The sequence below is a fragment of the Nannospalax galili genome, unplaced genomic scaffold, assembly GCF_000622305.1.
Source record: "Nannospalax galili isolate Female #2095 unplaced genomic scaffold, S.galili_v1.0 scaffold955, whole genome shotgun sequence".
Lineage (NCBI taxonomy): Eukaryota > Metazoa > Chordata > Mammalia > Rodentia > Spalacidae > Nannospalax > Nannospalax galili.
The window spans coordinates 471,221-483,569 of NW_008336901.1; the positions used below are offsets into that span (position 1 = coordinate 471,221).

General features: G+C 38.1%; 1 protein-coding gene across 1 annotated transcript in view; it reads right to left on the bottom strand.

The window, feature by feature from the left end:
• Positions 1-3,945: 3,945 nt before the first annotated feature.
• The window catches only part of Cfhr3 (complement factor H related 3), a 20,709-nt gene continuing 12,305 nt past the window's right edge, over positions 3,946-12,349 (bottom strand). Inside the window, exons 4-5 of the mRNA XM_029562792.1 lie at positions 5,082-5,264; positions 3,946-4,019 (exon numbers count right to left, since the gene is read on the bottom strand). Of these exons, the coding sequence (XP_029418652.1) occupies positions 3,946-4,019; positions 5,082-5,264 (257 nt within the window). The remainder of the gene's footprint in view (positions 4,020-5,081; positions 5,265-12,349) is intronic.

Genomic DNA, 12,349 nt, shown 5'->3' on the forward strand with positions numbered 1-12,349 from the left:
ACTTCTAGTACAGGGGCCCATGCCTGCCCCTCTCCTTTTTCTTAACAAAACAGAGTGTTGGACTCCACAAACTTCTAAATGCCCACACTCATCAAGCCAAAATGTCACAATTAAGGAAGATACTGCTCTAACTTTGGGACTGCTCTTTCTCTGTTCTTCCAAAATATACTCCTGCATCTCTCCACAGATTGAGGACACCTGTGCTCCAGTCATTCTCATCCCCAAACTAACCCTATACACACCAGGAGAGGTGTATGATGTCTTATCCACAGGGACAGAAGGAACCAGAACAAAGAGGTCAGCCACCTTGGCAGTCCTGGTAGGAGTTAGCCTGGTGGCATCAGTGGCAGCCACAGGACTCGTGGCTGGAGGCTTGGGACACACGCTGATCTCAACCCAGCATCTTTCTCAAGAAATAGAGGACCTCAGACAAGAGCTCACTTCAACAGTGGAAACTACAGCCCAGTCAATCCAGTTCCTACAACAACAATTATCCTCCCTAAGGTGAAGTTGCACTCCAGAACAGGCGAGCCCTGGATCTATTAACTGCAGAAAAAGGGGGAACCTGTATTTTTCTGGGTGAAGAATGCTGTTATTTTATCAACCAATCCGGTAAGGTCGAACATGATATAGAACAACTCAAACAGGTAGCAAAAAATTTTTCACTTAAAAATTCCCAGTACCAACAGTCATCTCAATGGGACATTTTTACAGGACTAACTCCTTGGCTTCTGCCATTATTGGGCTCCCTTCTTTCTATCACTTTGGTGCTAAGCACTGCTCCTTGCCTTGTCAGATATTTTCAGGACCAGATCCGAAAAGTAACGCATACTAATTTTAATCAGTTGTTACTTTCCTTCCCTTCACATGTACACGAACACCTGTCATCCATCGAGGACCCTGTTCAGATGCACAGAGAGACAACCCCTGCTGCCTAGTGGACCCCTAAACCAGCCTACCCCCCACGTTGACCCTGTCCAGCAGGAAGTAGCAAGATGACAACGGCGCCCCCATCCTATAACACAAAAGGCTGGAATGTTAGGGGTCCATACAGCAGCAGCTTCCCCCCTCCCCAACAGGGATCTACAGACTTTTGGAGCCCGAAAAAGGGAACTGAGCTGATAAGCGCCTTGGCCTTTGAAGTCAAGGGAAAAAAAACTCTGCTGAGAAGTAGCCTGCCTTTCCTCTGATCTCCAAAGATAAGACAAGCAGATTCTACCTGTAAACCAGAGATTTTAGAAGCTGTTTATCACAACAGCTTTTCTCTTATCTTAAGAGGGAAAAAGTAAACACTTCTAGACCCTAATCCTACCTGGCAGACTGAACGGAGCCAAGTTTACAAGCCCTGCTTTTCCTGCTTCCCCCTGTCTGATTTTTCCCCCAAACACTCCCCCCTTCTACACCCTAAAGCCCCCATATATAAGTCCCAGCTCACAACCCGTGGGCTGACATCTTTCCCTTCCCCGAGGGAAATGTGTCCCATGTGAAATAAAGCTGTATCCCACTGAGAATTCTATCTGTCCCTTGGTGCCTCATCCATCCACTACTCTCTCCAACAGTTTTACCTATCACAGGTCAACTTACAGATAAGGGAGTAGGGCGCAGCTGCAACAAGCCCTCCTTAGCGGAGGATTCGTAGTTCAGAACTGCAATATCATCTAAAATTTCTATCATTCTTATTTGACAACTAAGTCATGTGTTCTAGGTTTTTGTTACTGTGTAATAACTGAATAAAAAATGCATTTCATTGTATTTACATATATGAGTATGATATGCCTTGATCATATTGACCACCAACACACCACTTCCATATTCATGCCTCTTTTTATAGATTCCAAACATGAGAGAAAACACATAAACTTCTCTTTCCAAGTCTGACTTAGTTCATATAACACGATAAATAGTAATTTTATCCATTTTCCTACAGGTGGCATGATTTCACTATTTATGGCTAAATAATACTGCACTGTATCACTTTTGTTATCTGTTTACCTGGTTGTGGGGACCAAGAATGCCCTGACCCACACATAGCCCACGACAGGGGTACCTTATATAATCTCTGATCATTCCCCTCCTCCCTTGTGCAGCATCCATCCTGGGGGAGGGTTGTTGCCCCTCGCTGTGCTAATAAGCAAAGTCTCCTTTGCTGAGGTCACGTGTGGTGTCTTTCTTTCTCTCCTATTGTTCCTGTACTCTGCACTCTAAAACCTAACAATAAACTTGATAAACTGTTTCTTCTATAAGTTGCCCTGGTCATGATGTTTTATCACAGCAACAGAAAGTAACTATTGCGGCTCTTTCTGAGAAAAATCTCTCCAAAAATGTGGTAAGGTACAGTTGATTCAAGAAATGTGCAAATGTCAGTATAGGAACACCAGAAATATAAAAAAAAAATAAGGCCACAAGATTTTGCCAGAGGTTCATTACTGTTCCAATAGTCAACTCCAAATATAGGCATGGATAAAATGTCAGATTAATCTTTTTTAAATCAATGGTTTCCAAAAGAACAGAGAAAAACATTAAAACTAGTAAGCATGACAATGAAGAACGTGAATGAAAATTTTATGGTAGAAAACAATTTGAGAAAGAGTAAAATAGAAGCTTGGAAATGAGTAGGTGTACGAGTTAAATTAAAACATATCTAAAAAAAGTCAAGCAAAAACTTGTCTCAAAATAAAACAACCAAACAAAATCTGAAAGATAAGATTTAAAAGCTTGACGAAATTAATCTCTAACAGAACAGCTTAACAAAATATGCTCTAGTGAGAGCAATATTTAGATATGAAAATTAACTATAATAATAATGTACATAAATGTTTAAACATTATGCACCTATAACTTCCACTAGAATAGTACATATACAAATAAGGCATAAAGAAAAATAAGTGAAAAAAATCTCTTAAAAATCTCTTTCATTGTAATTGTACCCATTAGGACTAGGCAGCCCATGATTTAGGAAAGTGACAGCGCTATGTACTCCTCTAAGGTCTATGATCTCTACAGCATTGTATATTGCACAAATAGAGATATTTGGCTGGACCTGTCGTTATTGTGGTTCACAGTAGAGAAAGAGTACAGATTGCTATTCTCCCTTGGCAGCTCAAATAGGACCATCCCATACTATGAAACACTACAGTTGGTTCAGGCAATTCATTTTTGAATAGGGCCCACAAAGCATAAGAAACAAAAGCAAATGACAGAGTTTTATCAAAGTATAGTATTTCTATACAGGAAAAGAGATAATCAATGGAATTAGCAGACAACCTACAAAAATAGAGAAAAATAGTTGTGAACTGTTCATTATTTGAGGCAAGACTACATAAAGACTGCAGCATGTTGAACCCTCAATGAGAAACCTATTACCACATCTCTCAAGACTCAGGAATAACTGAGGAAGAAGGTGCAAAAAAATTATAAGAACCACAGGTTGTAGAGAAGCACAAGAAATTCGTGTACTCTGGAAACCACAGTACAGTTGCAAGAAGCCCCAGTCCTGCTAAAGATTTATGGGCGATTGATAGCTGTTGTGAGACAGTGACTTGGTTTTCTACAGGAGTGTGATACCTGGTAGGCTGACCAGGCTCAAGGGATAGACCTACAACCAAGGGCATTTGGGAAACACAGGTTAGATACCAGAAGTCTTTTTTAAATAGGAAAAATAATAGAGGACATTTATTTGGGGGTAGGGTTTGGGTGGTGATAGGCCTATAAAACAAAACAAAACAAAACAAAAGCCAGTGTGGTGGCACATGCCTTTAATCCCAGCACTCAGGAGGCAGAGGCAGGCAGATCTCTGTGAGTTCAAGGCCAGCCTGGTCTACATAGTGAGTTCTAGGACAGCTGGGCTTACAGGATGACCCTGTCTCAAAAAGACCCCCGCAAAAATATCAAAATACTAGAAAAAACAAGTAAGCCAACCAAAACTGGCCAAAATGAATATACTTCTCAAAAGAAGAAGTAAACATTGCCAACAAGGAAAAATTGTTCATTATTAACTGTGACAGAACTGTTGATCAGAGCTACAATGAGATACCACATAACCAGTCAGAATGGTATTTAAAACAAACCCTTAAAAGGAACAAATGCTCATAAATGTGACCAGGAAAAGAAATTCTTATGCACTGTTCATAGAAACAATATACTATGTAGTTATTATGGTGAAGAATGTAGAGATTTCTTTTAATTTAAAAGTGATCTACTATATATTAGCCTTTTATCCTTCTGGTATAAAAGGAATGAAGTCAGCCTACTAAAGCTGCATTGTCTATGTGTAAAACACACAGCTAAGTCACAGAAACTAAGATGTAAAATATGTTTAGATGCCCATCAATGGCAAATGAACAAAGACAATGTGGTGTATTTATACAATGGAATATTATTCAGACATCATAAGTAATCTCATTATTTGAGTGAAAAGATGGAAGTGCATGATGGTATGTGAAACGCGCAAAACACAGTCATGCGTGTTCTCTCATATGGTGGAATATTCTTAAAAATCTACGTGAGGGCTGGAGAGATGGCTCAGTGGTTAAGAACACTGGCTGCTTTTGCAGAATACCTGGGTTTGAATCCCAGCACCCACATGGCAGCTAACAACTGTCCGTAACTCCAGTTCCAGGGGATCTGACAGCCCGTTCTGTCCACCTCAGGCATTGCACGACACGGGTCACTTACCTACATGCAGGGAATACACGCATACACATAAAACAAAAATAAAGAAACTGTTTTTAAAAATCTATTTGAATGCATAATAGTGTCAATAGATGTTGGAGAGGTGTATGTCAGGGAAGGATGCATGGGAGGGATTTAGTCATTCAAAGGTGCATATAGGTATGGAAATATCACACCTCCTTTTATACAAAAATAAACACATTTTAAACTAAAAAATAATGACTAATGTATTTGACAAATATTTAATATAAAAAAATAATTTATTAATTTTGATTTCCTCACATCCTGATATTGGGCAATCAAGCATTAGGCAAAATGGTTATTGTTAATCTGTGAGTGTTCTGTCTGAATAGAAAGATGTCACAATCATCAAACATATTTTCCCAGCACCCACAAGAGTTGACACTTACGTAGGCATTTTGGAGGCTCTGACCACTCTCCATTTCTGCATGTTATTGTCTTGCTGCCCTGTAGTTGATAGAGGGCCTGGCACTGATACTCAACTGATGAAGCTGGTGGGTACACTGGCAATGGGAAGGAGGTAATGTCTCCACTGTCAGTTGGTGGAGGAGGCCCACATTTTCCTGTTAAATCTAAAAGATAACATTTCATTTTTTTGTGAGACCAAGTCAAAATACAGGGCCAAGTAAAAGTAATTACAAATACAATGTTATATATAATTATGATTTCTAGCTACAGAAATGATTTCTTGAAGAGATTTTATCATAAAAATGGTGAATTAAATTTTCAAGTTCTCTCTTTTTTCCTCACTGAAGGTACTTAATAAACTATAACATGTCTACTTTGCAGTGTTCCAGTACATTTAATGAATTACGTAAGAGAAGAGAACACACAGCCTTAAATTGTTCTTAAATATAATGTAGTATTTATTGTCTCTCTTGTCATACTTTCTTGATTTTCATTGCCTTTACCCTAGACATATCCATTTATTGAAAATAATTGAAAGATTACAAATTTGCAGGAGGTAAAAGGACTAATATCGGGTTCCCTGATGTGATCAATATGAGTAAAGGAGGAGGTGTGGAGATGGCTCAGATGGTGAAAGCATGCACAGCTCTTACATAGGACCCAAGTTCAGTCTCACACAAACACCTAGAGTAATTTCAATAAAAGAGTTGGAAGCTGTCAGAGTTATATGTTCAAAAACAGTAAAAGACAAATTAAAACAAAAATTTTCAAAATTATTCCTCTATAGAAAAAGAGCAAAAGAGAAATAAGACTGATAAACAGAGAAAACAAATGCAAATTAAAAATATGACAGGCATCCTGAATGTATAAGTAATTGTTTCACATGTAAATGATCTAAAAACAGAGATCTGAAATATAGACTAGACATTTGAAGGTACCTTATAAATAGGACATACATTTGGACATTGCCAATGTATAGTTTACATTAAAAGTGCATGACTTGTTGATGTAATTTGGGGAATAACTTTCTTCTTGTTAACTGTCTGTCGCTGTGATAAAACACTGAGTAAAATCAGCTTGGGGAGAGTAAAGAGTTTATTTCATCTTATACTTCAGGTCATATTTGAAAATACTTTACACTTCACATTGTTTTCACTAATATACTTTATCCAATATATATTCTCAAGAAAATCAGGAAATGTGGTGCTATATCTTTGCATTGAAGTGGCCAAATTCCATTTAGACACATCACTTCCACTTTCCCAAAGCGTTCAAATGGTTATTGCATTGGTAAAGCACTCTCTCTCCAGATGCATACTTCACCACGGACCTTGTTAACATAGTTCCATGTTTCACATGTGGTGGATTCACACAGGAACTATCTAAATAGCAAAATAAAGTATCACCACCTAGCATTTATTGTGAAAGCCAATCAACAAGATGCTCAAAAGAGGTTAGCAGCAATTTGCTTAATCATCCCAAGCGAAAATGATGACTCTTCAAAACCTGTATAACTGAGCTTTAAACTGTAAAAGTAGATTTCTGCCAGTTACTAAGTTTCTTCCCAGAACATGGCTTTGTTTATTTATGGATAAGGAAATAATGGAAGGATTGAAAACATTAAACACTTTATAGAAATGTGATTGAAACATCAACTAGAACACTGTGAGCTAAGACTAAAGTGGTTACAGGACAGAAATATCAACTAGCTAAAAAAGAATAAAAATAAATAGTTGTTCTCATTTTCAGAAGTTAGAAAAAGGAAGTAAACACAGAGGGACGCATTTTTAAAAACTACAAAGACGAGCACAGATCAAGTAAAAGTCAAACAAGAGTAAGTTAATAAAGTAATGATTTTAAAAAGGAATATAATAAAATTTCAAATAGCAGATACAAAAAAACCCCAATGTTCCCAAAAACATTCCCCCAAAGCAGCACAATGAGGAAGAACTCAGTTAGATAATGACTGTTTGTTAAACAGAAGAAAAAGCTCACTGCTCTCAAAGAGAGCAAGTTCACAAGGACCTGTGGTATAGAAACCAGAGAAGGGAGAGTCCACAGAGCAGCAGAACTCTTGAGGTCTGCACCACCGTCCTCTCATTCCTTTGGCTAGGTGCCAGCATACTGCAGCACAGTTCACAACTCCGTGATCCCAGAAGAACCCAGAAGAAAAACGAGTACCCTTAAATAGTAAGGTCAATGCCAACAATGTGAGAGTCTCAAGTTTGAAAAGTGAAGAGTCCTTTGACCATCTAGATCATTTAGAAAGATCCAGCAGCATTTTTATTAAAACTCTGAATAAATTAATTCTAGAGACAGAGTTTTTCCAAACTAGTCTAATAAAATTTAAAATGGATCAAAATAATAAGACACACTTCATCTCCAACACAAAATTTAAAACAGCTAATCCTCCTGGTTTCCAACCCCAGGCACGAAAGGCAAAGCATTCCAACAACGTGCTATTGCATTAGTCAATAGATGGGGATAAATGTGAAAGAAAAGACCTTTGTGGCAATACCTTACTATATTCCAGAAAACCATTTTGGTAATGCCACCCACTCAATCCGTGTTTAGTGGGTGAACCACATATATAAACCTGTTGAACATCAAAGAGCATGGCATAAGTTGTCTGCAATGGATTTATATATTGGAGAGGAATAGGGCCCCATGTCAGTTACCTGAACCTTACCCTAAAGACAGCAGAAAACAAAAGAAATTAAAACCAAATTGAGTAGTCAAAAGAAAAGAATAACACTCAGAGCTAAAATAAAGTATAAAAGAAAAAGAAATTATTTGTAATACACATGTTCCTTCACATAATGAGCTTGAAACCTTGATATGATAGAAGATCCCTAAATTAATAAATACTAAAACAGAATTATTAGGAAGAAAGTAGAAATGACACAAATCACCAGTATCAGCCAGGACAGGAATTACATCACTATAGGTTTAATGCACATTAAAAAAAAAACAGATAGATAAGGTAGTTAACATTTCAGCCTGGAGGAGGGAGGGGTTCCTGAACCCCAACCCCCAAGTGAGAAGCTGTTGACAGTTGATGGCTTCTGGGTGTGAGGAGAGTCAGTTTTCTTTAACAGTGTGGCCTTTGGTGGGTCAACCATGTCCCAGTTGGGCACCACACTTATGAAGATATGGATGAAAAAATAAGTTGTACAAGGTGGCTTATAAAAAAGGCTGAGGGCATTAAATTAGTAAGCTGTTAGGGTGTGAGCCTCAGAGGGGTTTGGGATGAGCACGGTTAAAATACATTGCATTAATTTTCTCCATGGACAAGCTCCCTGATAGGTTATCGAATCCCAAGTGGTCACCCCAAAATGCATGTACACTCAAGTACCAATAGATGTACTCAGTGTATCACATTTATATACATATATAATTATTTAGAAATGTCTTTATATATACTAATAATATTAAAAGAAGAGGACAAAATTTGAGAGGGACTTGCAAGGCATGGGAGGAGGAGAAGAGGAACGGAGAGTGTCTGAAATAATGCAAATAGAGTACTCATGCGTGAGATTCTCAAAAAACATAATCATTTTTAAAAATGTTTGTTCTGGTAGGCACATCTTACCAGGCCAGCTGTTACTGTAGTTCACGGGATTCATAGCTAGATAAGGTTGAGTATTATCATTAATTTTTTTACAGTTGTAAATGTTCCTTGTATTTATTTTTCCTTAAGAATTTTTTTTTTTTTCATCCAGGAGCACGCATAGCATCTTCCAGCACCATGAACACTAGCCAGTAGTGATGAGACTATGAAGTCAGCACCAGCTTGATTACTTTTGTTTGTTCTATAGTTCATGTATGTAGTAGTGTCTTCAGCACTACATAGGGTCTTGACATTAAGTTCTGGTGTAGGAAAAATCAACCACTTTCTAATTGGATTTAAGGTCTGTTTCATAAGACAGAGCCTATAACTGGTATTATCAGGCTTAGAAACTTGAGACTCGACAGGCCACAGGGCACAGGGGAGAACCTAATACTAGTTTTCTTCTAAATTGTTATCATATTAAACTGACTCCCAATGACTTGTTGTTACACCAATGAATTAATTTACTTCTCAGCTCTCAGCAGAGAAGGTTCCTTATGCCACAGATGGTGATTAACACACAATAGCACACCTGTATCAAACTTCTGCCTCCCAAGGCTCAAGGATCATTGTGGAAGAAGAGACAGAAAGATTTTAAGAGCCAGAGTTGGTGGATGACCACAAGGGAACAGAGTTTTCCAAATAGTTGGTCAGTTACTCATATGAACTCAGACTAATGGGGACAGCATTAGCAAGTCCCACACAAGCTCAAGGCAGACAGAATGCCAGCACAGACATGGGGAAATTGCTAAAACAACAACAACAACAACACCAACACCAACAGCAAAATACAACAACCATACCTGGTACCTGGGGGACTATTGGCAACCAATGGCTGCTGGGAGGGTGGAGAGTCAGTGTCTTTCAAGGATGTGACTCTTGGTAGATTAACCAAGCTCCAGTGGATGGACCCACACTGGAGTACATTTGGGAGCACAAATTATGCTGTATAGCAAAACATAACAGAGTACATTAAATTGGCCAAAGGGACAGTAAGGAGAAGCAAGGATAGGGGAGAGGGGAATCTAATCATATTTTATGAAAATTGTAAGGAACAATTGGAGAATGTTTTGAACACCATTATGTCAATTAATTCAACAGGCTAAAAATTAACAATGAAAGCCATAGACTACCACTTCTCATTGAAGAAAAAATTAGGAATCATGAATAAAATTACATTTAAATAAATAACATGTAATAGCTATAAACCTACTGAATACATACAGGATCTTCCTGTTTCACAGAACAAAACATTACTTAAGAAATCTAAAGTCTCAATAAATATATACACATATGTTAACGGATAGAAAAAATCAATTATGCCTCAATAATTCCCTCCAAGTTGCTCTATAAATATCTCAGTCTCATCCATGACTCTTGCACAGCTTCATACATATGAGCAGGCTTATTCTAAAAGTCGTATTTCAAAGCAAAGGAATAGAAAGAGCAAGAGTTCTTTAAATTACTCAGAGAGGTAGTTATTTACATTAATAACCTAATTAAGCATTAGTCAATGTACACATGTATAAAAATTCATTTTCCCATTAATGTCTACAGTTCATATTTTTCTTTATCAGTTAAAATTTTAATTTATTTAAGTTGAGCATCTTATATTACAGCATGTTACATTTTATATAATGCAATAGTACTTAAAGAAACTTCTAGTATTGGTGAATGTACAAACACACAAAGTGGGAGAAAGGAAGACCTAGACCAGAACTGGACCCACACGGGACCTAGGTAGGTATTTAGCAAGAAGCAAATGGAAATATCTGGTAGTATGAAAACAAATAGAACTTGAAGAGTGCGGCACTTAAATGTAAAATAATACATTTCAACATATTTCTTACACCATACAAAATATGACTCAAAATTGATTGCATACCTAACGTAAAATACATGTCTTGAAGAGTACATGGTTTATATGCAGGCAAAGAAATTTTAAAGGATGCAATAAACACAATCCAAAAATGAAAATTTTGAACATTGTGATTCCTTACTATATTCTAAATATGTGTCTTTATATTTATAGATGTGTACTTCTCACCACTAATGTATGAAGCTTTTTTTGTGACAGATGGATACTATTACAAAGTTCCACAACTGATCAAACACAGAGAATAAATGTCTGTGGACTGCCCAGTTCTGACACATTTACAGTGCAATCTCTACACCTAAGGCTCAGGGGGCATAGCAGAATAGAAGGCAAAAAGAATATTAAGACACATCTCAACTCTCACCAGCAAAGTCTTCTCCTACAACAGGTAGTGATTAAGGCAGAAAGCAACAAATGGCTAAAACACAGAGAATAAGAGACTGCAGATGGCATGTCCCTGAATAGGACTCTGATATCAAATCTCTTCTATCCAAGGCTCAAGGATGATTGTTGAAGAAGGGGCAGAAAGGTTATGAGACAGAGGTGGTATACAACCACAAAGAAACAGAATTTTCCATATATCAGGGAAGTTATGCATAGGAACTCACAGCAATGGTTACAGCATTCAAAAGACCCATGCAAGCTCAAGCCTGACAAACTCCCAGTATAGAAGTAGGGGAGTGGGTGAGAAGGGCCAACCTTAGTTAAGGAACTATTTTGCAACCCATGAATACTGGGAAAGGGAGAGTCATATTTCTTTAAATGTGTGATGCTAGATAGGTTAACCAGGCTCCACTTGCTAGAACCACACTGAAAGGCATTTGGGGACACAAATTTGACTTAGCAGGCCTTATTATATATGACAGAGTACATGGAATAAGGTGAGAGCCCATAAGAGTGATACAGATAGGGAGGGGTCTAAATATGGTCAAAATATACTGTTTGGGAGCTGGACAGATGGCCCAGTCATTAAGAGCACTGACTTCTCTTTCAAAAGACCCAAGTTCACTTCCCACCATCCATATGATGGCAAACAACTGTCCATAACTCCAGTTCCAGGCGATTTGGCATCCACTTCCGACCTCCACCAGGCATTGCACAAAACAGATGCATCTACATGCATGCAGGCAATGCACTCACACATAAAATAAAAATAGTAAATAAACTTTTGTTTTAAATAAACAAAATATGCTGTATGAAATTTGAAAAATCCAATTTAAAAAAGACAAAAACAAAACAAAATAAAACTGAGAAAATTAGAGACATCTCCTATTAATAACTTAATGATGCACCTGACTGTCGCGAGCCAGGACTCTGTCCAGCAGAGTCCCGGAAACACGACACAGACACCAAGGTGAGGTTCAAGCTTCTGTTTCTCTTTCTTCCTTTATTCTCTCTTATTCTCTCTCATATTCTCTTCACTATCTCACCCACTATGATGCTGCTTCATCGTTCTCCTACATCTCTCACTTCATTCTCTCTCACTTCATTCTCACTTATCTCATTCTCTCTCACTATAATGCTGTCTCGTTGTTGCTGTTCTGTTCTTTTCTATTCTATTCTGTTCTCTTACACACCTCAGCTGTTCATATAGCGTTTCCAACAGCCCTCCCCCAGGCCAGGACCAATCAGAGCTCACACACGTGCAGCGGACAGGCAGAGTGCAGCTCATTAGCCACGTAGCAAGATCATCAGGCTGGCAGCACCTGTTTGGGCTCACCATGCTTCAGAGAGTTGGAGTAAACAAGCGAGATTCACAAGCC